The 19,630-nt window shown below is 38.0% G+C and overlaps 1 protein-coding gene across 1 annotated transcript in view; it reads right to left on the reverse strand.

Moving 5' to 3' along the window:
• syt7b (synaptotagmin VIIb) overlaps window positions 1-19,630 on the reverse strand; it is a 141,126-nt gene that overhangs the window by 74,553 nt on the left and 46,943 nt on the right. Inside the window, exon 2 of the mRNA XM_084404275.1 lies at window positions 10,761-10,864. Coding sequence (XP_084260401.1) covers window positions 10,761-10,864 — 104 coding nt within the window. The remainder of the gene's footprint in view (window positions 1-10,760; window positions 10,865-19,630) is intronic.

The raw sequence follows: 19,630 nt of genomic DNA on the forward strand, positions 1-19,630 counted from the left end.
GCCCTAAAACTGAAAAGCTTCCTTTCAATGGACATTCAAGCCAGAGGACTACAGTTTAGCTTGACAAAACACTCATATGCATCAATAATACACCATATGCAAACAGTTGTGCTATTGGCAGACAACTGAGACAACTCTACTGATCGATTCGAGCAATTACATAAAGGCTAATTACATCATTTCCTGTCTGTCAAAGATGCACTCCTCCCCACCATCTCTTGATTGGCCAATCCATCTCAAAGTGATTCTGCAGGTGGAGTATTCATTACAAAGTCCTCTGAAAGCCATCAGCCGCCAGCAGTTGTGTAAGAGATGATAAATGATCCGAATGGGAGGAAGAAAGAGCAGCTTCTTGGCCCGGGCACAGCAATAGCCTGCCAGTTTCAAGCATTTAAATTACGACGGCTGCCAACATGCAATCGCTCCTCTGCCATGATCTGTCTACCGATGTAATGAATAGTAACAAAAGAAAGGAAGCGAAACAGTTGTGTTCATACACAGGTACAAACATCTTGTGACTTGCGACGCAAGCGCACTCATTTACATCAGGAGACATGAGTTAGAACTTGTGCCACGCCCCACAGGATGTGGAATTAGTGTAGAATTTGAATCGGAATTACAGGAACAGGAATTTAGTCAAATAAATTCTGCAGTCACAGAGGAGAGGTGCATCATTCATTATGACTAGTTATGCCTATTTTTTCCAGAGATGTAAAATACAGTTTTTCTTAACCGTTGAATAAGCACCACAGATAAATGTTCACAGAGGTGTTATGTTAGCATCACTGGGATACTATTATATTTTTTGTGAACATCTTAAATTAGTTGGTTTTTATATTAAGTTGTTTAAATGTTTTTGTGATTTTTCATTACTTTTTAAAAATATGCATATGTAGTTTTTAATTCCTATTTCAGGTTTAGTTATTTTAGTACATCAAGTTAAACAAAATGAAAATTATAAAGTAGAATAAGTTAAGAGCAGTTAAATAAGTTTTTTATATATTTTATTTCAGTTAACATTTATTTAAAAAAACTAAAATGTTTCATTTTTTAAATGTTTTACTTTGAATTAACTTGAATAACCTTGGTTTAAAGATGAATATTAATAAATAAATTAGAAATGTATTAGAAACTATTATAAAAATAAATATTAACAAATTATATTGAATAAATTAGAGCATGATCTTCCACCATAACCCATAAAATGTAAAACCCCATAAAATTGATCAAAGTAATGAAATATACAGTATATAAATGAAATATTAATATTTGGAATGCAAATGTTATGTCTCTTGAACTACCCCATTTGGTGTGTATGATAACATGTTTATGGTTCATTTACAGATAAAGATGAAACGTATTGAAACGTACTAAGATGAAACGTACTAAGAATTACACTTACAGAAGTTTTATGACCTTTTTTTGACCTTATTAAATCTTTATTCTACATCCTTAAATTAAAATTATGCAAAACTTTGTTACACATCCATAAGAGATGTAACTCACCAGTTCTGCCTTTGAAAGACCTTTTGAAATGTTAAAAGTTCATGCAGAACTGGAAACTGATTCGTATGTAGTTCAGCTGATGTAAGGTCCATTTAAATGGAGAACAATTAAAATTAATGTAGAATAACTGGTCTCATGCATATTATCCTGCTCATTAAAACCGCAGGTCAACTTTACAGGCTACACTGTTTTAAAGTTTAAAGATTGTGCTAAAAGATACAAAATGAATCTGTAAGGCTGTACAGTTGAATTTTGCTTGTTAGATTGAACAATATAACCCCAGTGAGATCTTAAAATTACTTAAACTTAAAAAACGTAAAATCTTTGTTGCAGAAATTAGGGTAATTTTAGAGATTATTACATATTCTCAGGTTTATGTATTTTTTAGAACAACTTCTCAATAAATAATGTTCTGTTTCTGTTTTGGTCCCCCCCCCCCCCCCCCTTTTTTATTTAAGGGGAAATAAAAAAGGGAAGAGAAACAGCAAAGGCAGAGTAAGGGGTAGGTTTTCAAAAAGAATTTACAATCACAAAAGGTGAATGAGCAAGGAGAAATATGATAGAGGGGGGGAAGAAGATTTTTCACAGGTGGTCTCTTGGTGGTAGTCTCACAACAGGTCCAACTCGGCCCTCACACTGTCTGTCACATGTTAAGAGTGCTTTATTCTCAGATCTTCTGAGCTGAAAATCTCCTTCATCACATCTGCACTTCTCACCTTCATCTTATCCGCACAATTTACTATTGAAAAATTATTCCCCTCAGACACAACAGAAAGAAAGTGTTAGACAAAAAAAAAAAGATGGACATGAAACTGTTGTAATATATAAAACTAAATAAATGTAATATATAAAATGATACATGAAATGATATATGATATGTTATGGAATGATGGACGGATGGATGGAACAATAAATAGAACGATGGATAGAATAATGTATGGATGGAACGATATGGATGGATGGATGGATAGAACAATGGATGGATGGATGGATGGATGGATGGATGGAACGGTATGGATGGAACAATACATAGAAGGATGGATGCACAGAATGATGGATGGATGGATAGATCGATCGACGGAAAAATAGATAGAATGATGGATGGATGGATGGAAAGAGCAATATGGATGGATGGATGAACAATACATAGAAGGATGGATGGATGGATAGAACAATGGATGGATGGATATAATAATGGATGGATGGATGGATAGAACAATGGATGGATGAATGGAACAGTACATAGAAGGATGGATGGATGCACAGAACGATGGATGGATGGATAGATCGATGGAAAAATAGATAGAATGATGGATGGATGGAAAGAGCAATATGGATGATGGATGGAACAATACATACAATGATAGATAGAATGATGGATGGATGGATAAAACAATAGATGGAACAATGGATGGATGTATAAAAAATAATAAGCACAAACCGAAATTAAGTAACCATGAAGGCATGGATGGATCAAGGGAGGATGGATGGATGAAAGGAGGATGGATGGAGGGCTGTATGATTGTACAGCATTTAATATGGAGTAAAATAATTTCAGCAGATACAAAAATCAACTTCAGTGAGACTTTCGTTCTCGTATGACACAGATCTTTCATCTCTGGCAACAGAGTTCTTTCAAGCAAAGCATCAACTTCTCCAGATTCCCTCTGTTCAGAGAGTCAGAACTGGATCAGACAGGGAGAAGAGTAGTCTTGACCCGAGAGTACCCAGCACTGTCAAATCTATTTGGGAGGAGAAGGAGAAAGCACGCAGTCTGTCGGCGTGGAGAGAAGCGTGGGGTGTTGTGGGCAAAAAACATATGAATCATTAGTGAGCCCTGCGGCGTGGCAGTATGAGGTATGAGAAACATAAAGGGAGACTCTCGCTGTGCAGCCTTACATAACGTATCCCAGCTTATTCACTCATTAAGGATCTGTTGTTCTTCTGCTATTGATCAAAAGACTGACCACAGCCGCTTTAATTGTAAGAACAACATTAATCCTAATGCAATGGCCAAAGTCTGTTTGAAAAGGGGTTTGGTTCATAAGAACTCATGGGTGATGTTAGAAAAGGTGAATCTAATAAAAGAAAAAACAAATTTTTTGCTTAAACAAAATGAAACCTATTGTAGAACAATTAAGTATTTTGCATAGTGACATTTTCTTGCCAATTAAGCACATTCTCATTTCTGTCATACAAGAAAGTTCTGGGGGAAGTTTTGGGGGGTTTCTCCTAAAGTCCACAATCATTTCCACAGTTGTGAGTGTGTTCAGCTCCAGGTTGTTATGACTGCACCAGCTTCCTGTCTTTATGCAGACTAGTCACCATTGTGGATGTAGGCGATGACTATTATAGCAAGGTTAGATGTTGTGGGAAGAAGGAGGCGGGAACCGGCGAACATTCAAAGACTTTAATAAACGAATACAAAATGAAAGTAAAGACAGCAGCCACTCACGGACGACTGCTGTCACATATAACAAAACACAATATAAATCCTGGTCTGGCCTCTCTCGATCTCCACTGTCGTCCCTCCTCCTTTATGCTTCCGCTCCTCCGTGAAAGATACGAGACCGGTGCGTCCTTGCGCCGTCCTCCCATGGCCCTCGACCTCGTCCTGCTCGCCACATACCCCCATCGCCCCTTGCAGGCCGGGGGGTACCCACGAGACTGCGCCCCCCCCCCCCCCCCCCCCCCCCCTCCGGGGGGGACCAGTCACGGTGGCCACGGCACCTGGGGGTATGGATAGACGAGGCGAGAGAAAAGGAGACGGAAGCATGAGGAGCGACAGATACGAGAGAGGAAAAAATAAATAAATCTTGGTCCTTTTCCCACAACACACTGCCATCTGGTCCTCGGTGATCTTCTCCGCGGTGCCTGGCGGTGGCGCTGGATAGCCCTCGGTGGATGGCTCGAAACTCCTCCGCCGCCGGGTGGAAAGCGACGGCTCCTCCGGATATGGGCAGACGGCAGGAGTCCCCCGTTCCCTGCTCCTCCTCATCATGCCGGATGGCAGCAGGCTCCGGCACACGGCGGACAGCGGCGACTCCTCCGCTCCCTCACGGACGGCAGCCGCCCCTCCAGCACCCAGGCGGCCGGCAGCGAGCTCGTCCGTCCCCCCGGTAACTCACTCCAGCGCACCGCCTCGAGCGTCCATGGCGACGAACTCTGCTCACCATGCTTGATGGCACCGTGGATTTCCCACAGCGGCGAGGGCTCTTTGACAGCGCGTTCCTCCTCCTTCCCAGGTTTCGGCACCAATGTAGCAAGGTTGTGGGAAGAAGGAGGCGGGAACCGGTGAACATTCAAAGACTTCAATAAACGTTAAATAAACAAATACAAAATGAAAGTAAAAGACAGCAGCCATTCACGGACGACTGCTGTCACATATACCGTCGTCGCTCCTCCTTTATGCTTCCGCTCCTCCGTGAGAGATACAAGACCGATACGTCGCGCAGGTGTCGCTCATCAATCACGCCACCGGCCTCGCGCCGCTCTCTCACGGCCCTCGGCCTCGTCCTGCTCGCCCCAACTATAGTGTTATCTGCAAACTTCAGGAGCCTGACAAAGGGTACTTTTGCAGTACAGTCATTCATAGAGCACACACCCCTGGGGGGCGCCAGTCCTAATTGTACAGGTGTTGGACATGAATTTCCCCATTCTCACTAGCTGTTGCCTATCTGTCAAAAAGCTGTGGATCCACTGACAGATGGAGGTGGGTACAAAGAGCTGGGTTAGTTTAGTCAGGAGGATATTTGGGCTAATGGTGTTGAAAGCCGAGCTGAAGTCCACAAACAAGATCTTTGCACAAGTCCCCAGTTTGTCAAGATGTTGCAGGATGTAGTGCAGTCCCATGTTGACTGCGTCATCCACGGACCTGTTTGCTCGAAAAGCAAACTGAAGAGGGTCTAGCACCAGTCTCTTGAATGACTTCATAACCACAGATGTCAAAGCAACTGGTCTGTCGTAATTTAGACCTGTGATTTTTGGTTTCTTGGGTACAGGGATGATTGTGGGGTGTTTGAAGCAGGAGGGGACTTTGCACAGCTCCAGTGAATTGTTAAAGATTGATGACAGCTGGTCAGCACAGGCTTTTAGACAGGCTGGTGAGGCACCGTCTGGGCCTTTGGCTTTCTTTATCTTCTGTTTCCTGAAGACCCAGCATACATTCTCCTCACAGATCTTAAGTACAGGCTGAGAAGCAGAAGGAGGGAGGGGGTAGGGGGTAGGGGGTAGGGGGTGTTAATTGTTGTGTGGAGAGATGTTAAGAGTGGGTATACGGTGTGAGACTGGATTTTTAAAACCTGCAGTAAAACACATTCAAGTCTTCAGCCAGTTGTTGATTTCACAAGTAGACAACGCTAAATACAGGTGTTAAAAACGTTTTGAGCATGTCTACTTTCGACCACTTCTAGAAGTAGTTGAAAATGTATTTGACTGGATTGCTCTCATAGTGTAGATGGTCACTTGGTCGAATGTGTTCGAACAGCCGCAAAAGACCGCCTACAGGCCTAAGTTTGGTTTGAAGATGAAAAACTTACCAAGCACAATGTTCTCTCACCATTTCTGATTTCAAACACGCGCTCAGTGTTTAGCGTGGTCCTGTGTCTATCAGAGCAGAAACGAAAGCCGCTGCTCTCCGTGTATTTTTTTGTCATCTCTGGTTCATATGTAAATTGAGTGAGCTTTTTTATTAGATCTGAAAAAGCCCATATATTTACTCATCCATAGACCCTCCCCTCGAAGAAATCAGGGCAGAAGTAAAGAGACAAATTAAAACACCAGGTGTAAACGGGAATGTGTCTCCCTCGTCTACTTGTGATCTGATCGAGCAAAACACATCTTAATACCAGACCAATGCTTAGTGGTCCTAAAACAACCATCATTTTCTTTAAGCAAAATATAATTGGGTGTTTTTTTCTACTACAGGCACTTTTATTTCCACAAGGTTGAGTTTTATTACAACTAATTATTACAGATTTTTTTTTTTTTTTTTTTTTACTTTTTGAAACATGAACATTACGCCAGTGTTGTTAATGTTAACTAAAACTATTAAAATCGTTTTTGTTAATTGAAATAAAGCTGAAATGAAATAAAAAAATTCAAGGTATAGTGGAGGATTTTCCCGAATTTTAGAAAAGAACCGCCCTCTCCACTTTTTGAAAAAATGCACATGCGCAACACTCTACCTGCTTCTTCAGAGGCCTTTCTCTTCTTGTCATACAATTCGTAGACACTTTTTCTCTTGCGACCCTCAGACATTTTGAAAAAACCCGGTGAGAACGGCGAGCTTCAATGAATGGCTGAAACCGTAGCTCACCACACATATACACCTGAAAGTGCGCATGCGCAGAAAGCGAAAACTACCTAGGGACGAGCACGTATGACGGCCTTACGTAAACATATCACCAGAATGATTGACAACTAGCAGGACCAATAGTCTTGATGATCCACCCGGAAAAAGAAAATCCTCCACTATACCTTTAAGAAACATAGATAATACTTAAACTAAAATTAGAAGTATTGCCTTTGCCTTTGCAACTAACTGAAATAAACTATATCAAAGTACTAAAATTACTAAAACTGAAACAAATTAAAGTAAAAATATAAAAAACTAATAATAAACTAATAAAATGACAAAAGCACACAACTAAAACTTAAAATGAAAGCAAATTCAAAATATTAATATTTCTACAACAGTATAAAAAAACTGCATCACATTTAAAGCTGTTTTAGAAACATGACATGCCTTCATTTATTTCCTTCACTACTTTTTTAAGTTGCATTACTTTCAACCTTAAAATACGAAAAACCATCATTAGTTTTATAAATGTTTAACTTGTTTACCAAAAAGACAAGATTAAATATTAAAGCTGTAATTGCCAAATTATGCAAAAACTTAATATTTTTTTAATTTCCAGCATAGAAAATGATGTATGTCCACCGTTGAACATTATTAATAAAGAAATAAAATACATTTAAAGTTCCCCTGCAGTCAATAATATTATCCCTTAAAACTCATCAGCCATGAATATGCAAATTAGTCTACTAATAACTCCACTCAATCACAGCAGCTCGGACTACCTGATCCACTTGGTCAGCTGTAGTAAATGCTACACAATGGCAAGTGGAAATTTAATTCAGCCAGAAACTGATTCAGAAGAAGAAGAGGAAGAGTGAATTATACAGGGTTGTCTACAAGTTGGTGTATCAGAATGGTAATGAGTTTCATGTAATGCTCTCGACAACTTCAGACACAACGATAATTATATGATTAGCCTTAGGCTTGACTATATTATCAAACAGCTAATAATGTGTTACTAATGTTACACAAGCCATGTTCCCGTTTGCCATCTCAGAGTCAAACAGCTGCCTTCTAAAAATTAGCATCCTTAGAAATGCTTTGAACAGAATAGAAAGGCATATAGTTCATCATAACATCTTAATATACATCATATACTCAATTCACCCGCTATATTGCAATATGTACCTGATTTTTTCTGTCCCTTCTTAAAGGTGTCCTTGTGTGGAAAATCCTCGCACGTTGAGGGAATTGGTTACATGTTTGTGATGGTAGGAAACAGAGGCGGTTTCAAACACATTTTTGAGACTGTCTTTGGTACACTGCAGTTTCAAGAGAAAATACTCAGCAATGGCGTCGACTGATGAATTCGCACATGGTTTGTCTTAAAGGATAATAAAAACAACAACACACAGACATATATACAACATTAAAAACTTGATTTTCACCACAGGGAATCTTTAAGTGCTCATAGTTGAAGAAATTTCAACTATAGGCCCTTTTTTAACCCCATGTTTTTATGGGATTCACACATCTGGAAGTCAATCCTACAAATACATTTTGCAACGATAAACAGCTTTTAGTGGCTGTTTTCACACTTGGTTTTGCAGAACCACTCTCATAGTTTCTAGGACAACGCTCCCAGCTGTTCACCTCGATGAAGCACTTGGTCCTCACCAAAAGCTCTAGTGTGAAAACACCATTATTTTGATGACAAAAAAGAATTTTGCAAATCATTTCACCTAACCGCAGTTAAGAACAGCTTAATACAGTATCAAAACAGAGGAGGAGGGGACAATAAAATTCTAGTTTATATTGAAACATTAAGTACTAAGTATGAAAACAGCAAAAGAGGACGAGCAAAAACTGCACATGAAAATGTGACGAATAGAATGAGAAGCGAGTTTGTAATCCCTCATTGTAATAACAGTAAGACGTTAGATGCCCGCAGGCCGGGCACGTGGTGGGGAAGCCATTACCGAGTGTAATTAAAGCTTGAAATCTCTTTTTAGCCACCCTGCAGTCTTCCCGTCTGCCTCTCACTCCTCCTCTCATTTCCTTCCTTTCACTTCCTCCGTCTGGCCTGTGCTGACCATCTCAAAACCGATCACCCCTCCTGGTTGATGAATGAAAAAAAGCGTGGATTTGTATTAGGAATGGTGGTGAAACGATGCCTTCACATTCGGCTTCTCTTCTAGGCAAAAAAGCAAGTGACACATTAAATGTGTTAAAGGTAATTAATTCATTTTGAGTAATATGTGATCCGTTTATTTTAGGAAGAGGGTTATTTAATTAAACTGAGCACAGGAGATTCATTTGTATGTGGATATTATTTATCAACTGGCTATTAATCAAAAAGTGGTCTGTAATCACATTTTCATGTTTATATATAAATCATTTAGACTAATTATTTCTTTTTTCCTTAATACATGTTCTTTCTTCCCTCATGATTCAGTCTCATTTGGCCGCCTTGTGCTGAATTGCTTTGCATGAGTTGAATGGCAAATCTTGTTTTGCAGATGCTAAGGCTGAACGGGAAAACTACAGGCTCAACACCTAATTATCCAGACAGAAAATAAGATTTGCAGCTATTGAAAGGCAATCTGGATCTATGTCTGATGTAAACACAAACGAGGGAATGACATGCACCACCACCCACCCCCCTCATGCAATACTAACAATACTCCTTTTAAAGGGGTCCTATTATGCTTTTTCACTTTTTAAACTTTAGTTAATCTGCAATGTTGCTGTTTGTGCATAAAAAAGATCTGCAAGGTTAGTCAAAGTTAGCTCAAAGTCTCCAAAGAGGATATTTTACTTAACAGAATCCACTTTCCAAGAACTACAACGAACACCTCGTACTAAAACGCGATTTTCCCGGGCTTTATGAAGTCATAATGTTCCTCACCCACGGAATACACAGAAAAGCGGACAAGGCCTGGATGAGCTGCTGCTATTTTTTCCACAACTCATTTGATTGACCTTCCTCAGAAAGATGGACTTAGAATGGGTAACATTTATTCTAAACACTGTTCCTGAACATTATAATCCCGATTCTTATCTGTGCACTGCACATGAAGGACAGCTTCCAGAACCACAATGCAGGCTATACACACAAAAGCTTTTTCTGAAATTGAGTAGTTTCCACTTTGGTACAATCTGTTGTTATTTTCTATTAACAGTTCTAATTTAGTTTTTGATAAGTTTCTAATAGTTTCTAATAAGTTTTATGTTGTTGCTACGCTCGCCTGCTAGCCAACATTAGTGTTGATATAGAGTTGTTTACAATAGCTTTTGTAAGCTCTCGCTTTTGTAAGACCGATTACTGTTTGTATAACCATAGTTTTCTGACAAAATATCATGATTAAATGGTGGATAACATTGTACCTATAATGTATGAGAAAAACATACCACTCTGAAACGTCCTGTGAAATCTGGGCTTGCAAAGTCTGTGCATGAAATCCTTTCTGTATGATCCTCTTGTTTGTTAATATTGTCAGGGTCTGAATCGGGCTCGAATGGTTTAAAATTGCTGCCATCCTTTATATTTACACTAGAGCAGAACTCACAGTTATGGAGGGGCGGGACATTTCCCGAACACATGCTAAACGCTGCCAATCACAACACACTGGGCCAGCTAACCAATCACAGCACATTTCGTATTTCGGAAGGAGGGGCTTCACTGAAAACAACGCGTTCAGGACAGAGAGAGGGGAGCTGTAATAATGTAAAATATGTGAAAAATAATGTAATAATGTAAATGTATAATCTTTGAGATGTTCATTGATTGTTGTCAGACTGTAATTGACAAACAGCCATTAAACAGAAGACACTACTACCATTAAAAAGGCACTACAAAAGCCAACTACCTATTGTTCACGTAATCTTACACACCAACAGATGTCAATTTAAGACATTGTACACTTCTTGTTGTGCAGGAAGTGAAATCACTTACCAGTTTGCGTTGGCACCATCCACAGATCCCGCATAGTGCCACCAGCCACACAACACACACCGTTAATCCCAATGATACTAGGAACACACTCAGAGACAAAGAACCTGTGGAGAGACAATTCCTTAAAATTAGAGCTGTCAAAGGTAACGTGTTAACACTGCATGATTACTTAAGTTGCTGTAAATGCAAACACATTTATTTAATTTGAGTTGTGTCAATAGCTTGCTAATAAGTTAACATCAAACTCTATTGGAATAAATTGAAAGTCGAGTCTCCAGTGCAGGATGCTATTTGTGTGGCAATTAGAAACAGAGCTTATAAGAGCAAGGAAAATGTGTTCAGTTTTTTAAGTCTGTCGATGCTTTAGGGGTCATTTAGCATTTCAAAGGGGGCACATATTTAACAGTTTATGCACACATTTTAACTAAATGTTACACTGCTAAAATGAGTGGTTATTTAGTTTGTAAGGCAATGTGACTCACAGCTTTGGCATACATATCCAACAAACCATAAACAAATGTATTAAATAAATATTAAATAAAAACATTTAGGTTGTACCCTTAAAGGTTTAGATCACCCAAAAATTAAAATTCTGTCATTAATTACTCGCCCTCACGTCGTTCCTAATCTGTAAGACTTTTGTTCATCTTCGAAACACAAATGAAGATATCTGTCCCTCCATTAACAGTGCATCCAACTACCACTTTGACGCTTCAAGAAGTTAACAAAGAGATTGTAAAACTAATCCATATGAATTGACCAGTTTAGTCAAAATTTTCTAAAGAGACTGGATCACTTTATATGATGAACAGATTGAATTAAGGCTTTTATTCACGTGTAAACATTGATCAGCAAACATAAACAGAAGCTTAACTGTAGGCGTTTGACGTGCAAGAACAAACCTCATTGTGGAAGCTCAAACGTGTTGCGTAACACACTCAATTCATATGAATTCGTTTTACAATCGCTTTATGAATTTTTTGAAGCGTCAAAGTGGTAGTTGCATAGCTGCCAATGGAGAGTACAGAAAGCTCTCAGATTTCATAAAAAATATCGTCATATAGTGTTCCAAAAATGAATGAAAGTCTTACGGGTTTGGAAAGACATGATGGTGAGTAATTAATGACAGAATTTTCATTTTTAGGTGTAATAACCCTTTAAAAAAATAATAAAAGAAAAGAAAATAATATAAAAATTAAAGAAAATAATAAAAGAGTACAAGTGCTGAAGGTCTTAAGCACAAAATGCTGAAGAAACATGCTTAAAAAATATATATATATATATATATATATATATATATAATATAAATGAAAATAGCATATGAGTGATCAAGATCTCAAATAAAAATCCTAAAGAAACATTCTTAAAAAAAATCATCTAAAATATAAAAAAATATTTTTAAAATATCAATAGAAGTAAAAGTAAAAATTCTAAAGAAAATGCTTTATAATAAAATAATAGAACAAATAGCTAATATAACAAGTGATGAAGGTATCAAGTACAAAATCCTGAAGAAAAATAAATTATATTATAATAATATATTAATAAAGGTCAAGTAAACAAAACTAAACTACACTAATGGATGTATATTAGGCACGGGGGCACATCTAATTCATTATTTGATTGAACTGACTTGTCTTGTACTGCCTCATTGGCAATTTTTATTAGGTAAATAAACTTTTTTTTGACAAACAGAGATTGATTTAATTTTATGGTGCAGAAGTAAAGAATGGGTGGTGAAGTAAAACACAGGCAGCTGCTCAGAAATAGATTCATTTTCACAGAGAGGGGCAGCAGGCGTGTAATCCAGTTAAACGGAGTAAAACATGTGAAATACAACGGTCTGGTCGAATACAACAGCACTGACCCTGTCGTGACATTAGAGTCCATAAGGGTTTAGTCGAAGTCTGAGTCACAGCATGAGACATTTAGAGGTGAGGAGATTTAGGTGGGAGGTGAGGAGATCTGGCGTTGAAAATCAGCAATCTTCGGTAAGAAAGAGATCGGCACGTTCTTATTTTTCTTTTGAAACGGGTGTTGAGGTTTGGAAGGTTAATACTTTAGATAAAAAATGTGAGAGAAAAGTTGACAGTAATCCGGTAACTGAGAAGGCGAAGAAAAGAGGGAATAATATATATTGTGGAAGAAAAAAAGAGAACCGTAGAGGTTCTGTCAGAAAGGGGGCGGAAGGGAGCACGATAAATGATTTTATAATGCCCCTAAGAAATATATAAAATGAGGAAAATTACAGTGAGAGGTGGAAAAGGAGATAAATGTGTGTGTGAGAGAAAGTCCTGAGGTTCTGGGAATTTTTCTCTCCGTTTATTTAATGTTATCAGCTTATACTGTAAGTCTTGCATAGCCAGACATTTGATTCATTGCATAAAGTCTGATTTACAGATGCCCACTGAGACAGAAAGAGACCGTCTGACCACTGCGCAAAAAAATCACTTTCTCAATTAGCATTTATGTCTTATTTTTCCAGTAAAAACATCTAAACACCCTTCAAACAAGTTACATTGACTGGAGAAGTAAAACTGTGCAGAATAATAAGAGTGTTACCGACTTTTTTTATTTTCTAAGCATAAGATTTAAGCTCTTTTAAGCTATTTTAAGCAAGTGCATGTATTTTGTTTGGAATTTTTTTGTAAACAACACAAATACGGATGGGGGGGGGGGGGGGGGGTACAGTAGATATGTATAAGACATAGTGATCAGAAATTATAATTTTTTCTTTAGGCATGTGCATTCACCTGTGGAATTCTTCACTTTTATTGGTCTGTTGGCAACACTCATTGTACCGTGAAAGGCGAGAAGCCCTTTCTGGTCTAAAGTGTAAAAATGTTCAAAAGAACAGCACTTATTTGAAATGGAAATCTTTTGTAACATTATTAATGTCTTCACTCTCACTCTTGATCAATGTAATGTGTCCTTGCAGAATAAAAGTATGAATTTTATTGTGGTGTCTGAGTCATTGAATCTGAGTCAAATGTTTAGTTATATACATAAATGTCCGACCATACAGTCCTTATAGAATGAGCAATAGAGTAAAATGGTGTAACACCAGAGTAGTCCCTCATGAAGTGGGTACACCAAGCAACACGGCGAATCTCGCATCTCGAATCCCACAGAGACCAAACAAGTGCAAACTCCACGACTTCAAAACGGAAAACGGGAACAGCTACCATGCCAAAAAATTAACTAACAAAAACTAACAAAACAAAAAGCCAGTGTGAAGCGGCAGCCAAGCGCGCACAAAATCCAATTACAATACTACCTCAACTCAAATTGAAAAAATACATTTTAATTTAAAAGGCATTCTCAATTAATTTCTGTGTGGCACACAACCCTGGTCTCTGACCCGTGATTTGGGAACAGGGTCGAGCAGTATATAGTACTATAGTACAGTATATACTGCTCACCTGTAAATAATGCTGAGAAAATCCTCCTGATAAAGTCTGAGACACTGGCCCAAATAATAACATCCCTGCGGCCCGGCGCATTTTGGGTCATGGCATCGTGTGACAAATGGGGCCGTGCCGTCTCATCGGACATTTCTCAATGTTGGGAGGAATTCTGACAGGGTTGTGCCAAATAACTGACAAGATTATTTGTGGGTCAGATTCAAAGCAAAGCCATGAGAGTAGATCCTTCACTTATGTGTGATGTGACTTCTGAACAGGCCTAATGATACTGAGTGATAGACAGGGATGAATTCCAGTCAAACAAGAACAGATGGGTAGTTGATGATGTACAGTGTAACGGTTCTCTGTAAAAAAACCAACTGTTCCGTTCTCCACCCACGGTTCAGCAAGCACTTGCACCGCGGTTCATCTCAAATCTGATGACACATACGTATCTATAATATGGTTTGTTGAAAATAAATAAAACAGACAGAGAGAGTCTGTTAGGCTAATGTATGTTTCTGTCGATGGATACGCATTCTGGCCTCTCCTAAACTTTGTGCAGTGCATGTGTCGTATGCTCTATATTACCAGTCATTTACGCGCCATCACCCGTGTGTTGATACCGCTCAAGATACACATTGCTATCCGTGTTTAAACTAAACTCATTTAAGCCTTGCCAATTTTGAAGATTTGTGCACTCATCCAAAGCACGCACACAGAAAATGTTGAGTTCTCTTTTAAGTCTTGTGCTTGAACGAACAAATACACACAAAAATTGACATGCCTTAGGTTATGTCTTAAGTGAATGTAAACAGTTGAGAAAAATGTATCAGTATCAGTGTACTGGATCTGTGCATGATGTCTTAAAGTGACAGCAGCCTAATATTCCTGCTCTCTGTATGTGTTTTTAATGTTAATCAAACAACAAAAGAAAAAGAAAATCACGCGCTGCTCTTGACTGAATAGCTTTTGTAACTTTAATAATGATTAATCTTTAATTTATACAGTGAAGATTATATGCAATGTTGTTTTACATTTAATTACCTTATTCAATTTCTGTACCTGATAACTACTGTTAGATACCTGAAAAACCTGAAAAGCAGTTTATTTAATTTGTATCGTTGCTCTATTGTATTTATTTGTGCTGTTTCTTGTAGTTTGATAATTTGTTCTTATTTTCTGACAGTAGTCCTTTTTTCCCTGAACATAGCACATACCAAACCGTACCGAAACCCTGACCCTAGAACGGTGATTAAAACCAATCTGTGAGTGATTTGAACTGTTACACCCCAAGTAGACGCATGATTGTTTATCTGAAGTGCTCCTATTATGCTTTTTCGGATATTACCTTTCATGTAGCATGTAATATAGCATTTTGTGAATGTAAAAGGTCTGCAAAGTTTCAAAGATCAGAGTGCATGACAAATGTTGTTTTTGTCTCCCAAAATAAAGAAGTGATTCTGAACTGCTTGAAACGAGTTGTCAGTAATTCCAGTCTTACTTCCTGCATGAACCTATGTAGGTTTGTAACACATTTGCATAATGTCCACCTATGTTCTTCATTGGCTGCCCGTGAGCAACGTTTACTTTTACCCGGCTTCAAAGTTGGTTCATATTGGTTCATGTTGTCGACCTTTCGAGAAGATGCTGTTTTCTGCGCTGCCAAAGCAAATCCACTTTGAATGCACTTCCAAAGGATGAGGACTTGGGCTCGAACTGAACTGTTTGCTGAAATTCAGATATGGTAATGGACGTTTCGTTTCCGACACACGCTATAAGCACCATACCAATCACAACAGACTGGGCCATCTGGCCAATCAGAGCAGAGTAGACTCTCTCCGTCCACACTAGCGTTTTCAAGCGTTTTCCAAAAGTTTCTCATCCACACTGAAACGTCGGAAAATGCTAAATTCACCTTACTGCGAATGAGAAAAACCTCATATAAGCTCACTGAGATGATACAGATGGATTAGACATAATAAATTTATCATGCTGTTCTTCTGGCAGTATCATTTTATTAAGCAAAATACCTCACCATTCACTGAACTGCTCTTATGTTTTGCTGCAGAACAGCAATTGCGAGTAAAGTTTCTGTCATCTTTGCAGGACTGCGATATGAAGAATGTACAAAGTTGGTATCTTTACCAACAGTGTGAAAGCGAATAGCACATAACAGGCACAAATGCAAACATACATATCTATCGGCTCAATAAGTGTCATCTCAGGCCACACAGTGTGAAAATGCAGTTTTCAAATTCATCCACTTGGGAAAGCGTTTTCAAAAAGCTCATTTTCGCAGGACAAAAACGCCATCTTAGTGTGACCGGAAGAGAAAGAGATGCATTTTCAAACAAAAATTTATTAGTGTGGACAAGGCTTGAATCCTTTATCGAATCGTTTAAGACACTCTGAGAAAGTGATGCTGCAATGTGCAGTGTATCTTATGAGAAAATGAAATAGTTTTTTTTTACCTTGGGTGCATGTTAACCGATTGTAAGAGACCTCCAAAACTAAATCAGGAACCTTTAAAATAGCATAATAGGGGCACTTTAAAGTGATTTCAAGGGATTTGTTCACCCAAAACAATTTACAGTTTACAACCGTTTCTTTGGGTAAAGAGTTACTTCACATGGCTATATCTATCAGGATCTACCCATCTAGTGTATCTCCCTCCCTCAGCCACACTAACTATTAGAATAACAAGGGCGAATGATTAAAACTCATTAGGCCTGCATCCCAAACACGAGCAGCGTCTGCTGGTAAACATTTGCATTTTTGGAATAAGCCCAATCACACAATAGTTGCACATTCTGGGTGGTAAAAATAGGCTTTCAACTCCCTTGTCATTGAAAACCCACCGTCTAGACGCTTGTCTGAGAGCCCCCTAGAGACCTCTTATTGAATATCTCAGATAACTACAGCAGGTAAATCAAACAAGAAGATTCTTGGTATCGTTATAGAAATAGAGTGCGTGAGAAACAATATGAAGAAATTCTTTTCAAGAGGAATGTGGGCGACCTCAAATGGTTTTTAATCTATTATACTGCACACACAGCTAGTGTTGCACTGAATATGGAAGTTTAAATCCATATTTTTTAGGTCTATCATATCACATCATATTGTTTCAATCTGCTTTACATTATATTGTATAATAGCAAATATTACAGGGCACATGATGAAAATGATCTTGCATGAAAACCGTGACTTATTTTAATTAAAGCTGAACCCCCACCATCATCAGTACACTTGCAGTGTTTAACAAGGATTTTATGACTAATTATGATCCAAAACTATGATGAGCATTCATAATAATAAAAACAAAAATAGACTAACAATAAATATTCAAGATATTCAAACTTGTCTTGTAACTACACTACTGTTGAAAAGTTTGGGGTCAGCAAGATTTTTTAAAGAAAAAAAATTAATACATATATTTATCAGTGACAATATAATGTTACAAGACATGTATAATGTTACAAATTATTTCAATTTTAAAATAAATGCTATTCTTCTGAACTTTCCAGTCATCAAAGAATCTTAAAATAGGAATTTACACACACTATCAATATTTGGAAAAAGTAGAAAAAATATTGATTATTTATTAATATTTACTAGCTAATAAATATTTTTGTATCGATTAGTATTGATAGTGTGGGGGATTTCCTTTAGTTTTTTTGATTTTTGACTTTTTGACTTTCTTCTCTCCTATGCACTTATCTTTAGGTAATTGTTAACTAAAATGTTAAAATAGAAAACCAGTTATTTTACATTGTAATAATATTTCACAATATTACTGTTTTATTGATCAAATAAGTGCAGCCTTGGAGAGCATTCAAGAATCCGGCAACCAAGCTTTTAATGCATTATAAAGGCATTCATAATGTATGTTATAATGCATTATATATTTTCATAAATAATTGTAACCAAAGTTAAAATGCATTATAATATCAACAGATTACTTGTTACATCTGAAATTGGTTGTTTGTCATCTTTTAATGCATTATACTTTCTAAAGGTGTATTATAATGTATTATAACTGTGGTTATTCATGAGACCATTCAATGCATTTTAAGGTGCATTGCAAGACATTATTAATCCATTAATCCATGGATACTTTTATAATGCATTATAAAGGCTATAAGTAAAGAAAAATCAAAACTTACAGTCCATAAACTTTTGAACGAAAGGATTTATCTATATCAATTGATTTATAGATATATTTACTTTATAATATCTCTACTTTAAGTCACACACACACACACACACACACACACACACACAAAGCCATTTCAGATAGTACTGTATCATTGTATCACATCATACCGTATCATATCCAAATGTCTTCACTTATTATAAATACAATGCATTATGGTCTAATCAACCTTTAAGTGTAGTGGTTGAAATACATTACATAGTGCATTTTAGAAAAATGCTTTCAGGCAACAACTGTTGCAGGAACACAGGGAAGCTATTAGTAAACCACGTATCAACAAATGATGTGAGTGCCCTTAAACCAGCTAAATTACAGTGAGAACAGGGCCCTCTTTGATCTGATCAAAGAAAAAAAAGCAGACTGCAGACAAAATGAGAAAATTAGATAAAAGCCAGCGGGAATAGCTCTTTTACTGGCTGCTAAAGACCAGGAAGATTCACAGGGCAAAGGACCAGGTCCAAAATGCGAACCCTGACACCGGGTCACGCAGATGGGCAGAAGCGGGTACCACCCAGGCGACAGCGTGAGAGGCTCTCTGGGTCTCCAGCAACCTACTTTACAGACGTTTCACAGCCCTTCATGGCTGCACAGCACGTCAAGAGGCTTATTTAGGCTAACTCGGGCCCCGGCGCGCTCCCCAAAGATCCAGCTGTCTGGTGCTGGCTGCTGGTGTCATCAACTCAGCGTCTATATGAGGAACAGCATTTCTCCGTCATTAAGAGATGAAAAAAAAACTGGAGCAACCAAATGTTTTTTTTTTCCCCGTTCATATTTGACAAAGACGAAGTGTAAAGCAGCCTGCTATTTTTGCTATTTTATTTATTCACCATTTATTTCTCCTGACAGGTTATTGGGAACACGTTGCCTTTATAATAACAATCTGGCGAGCGATCTGAAACTCTCTCTGCGGTGATGAAATAGATGTAATTTGCCACATGCTTTGCCAGGGCCTGCTCGGTGAGAAACGTCTGACCCAATAAAGACAATCAGGATGAGCCAATCAAAGATCATGTAATACCGAGCTACGGAACCGTACAGCGGCCCGGGCGATCCGACTTTCCATTACAAGATACTTTCTATCTATGATTGTATTATGGCAGAGAACTTCATCTATTTTTAAAGCAAAATGTCCTGCTGGGATTTCAACAGTCACAGGTCCATAGCTTGATCCTGGACGGTCTTGCTACGTTTGGGATTATTATTATTAGGATTCCCAAACACTTGCCCCATCTGCCACTGGTCAAACAAAC

Source organism: Rutilus rutilus, assembly GCF_951802725.1.
Source record: "Rutilus rutilus genome assembly, chromosome: 3".
NCBI classification, from domain to species: domain Eukaryota; kingdom Metazoa; phylum Chordata; class Actinopteri; order Cypriniformes; family Leuciscidae; genus Rutilus; species Rutilus rutilus.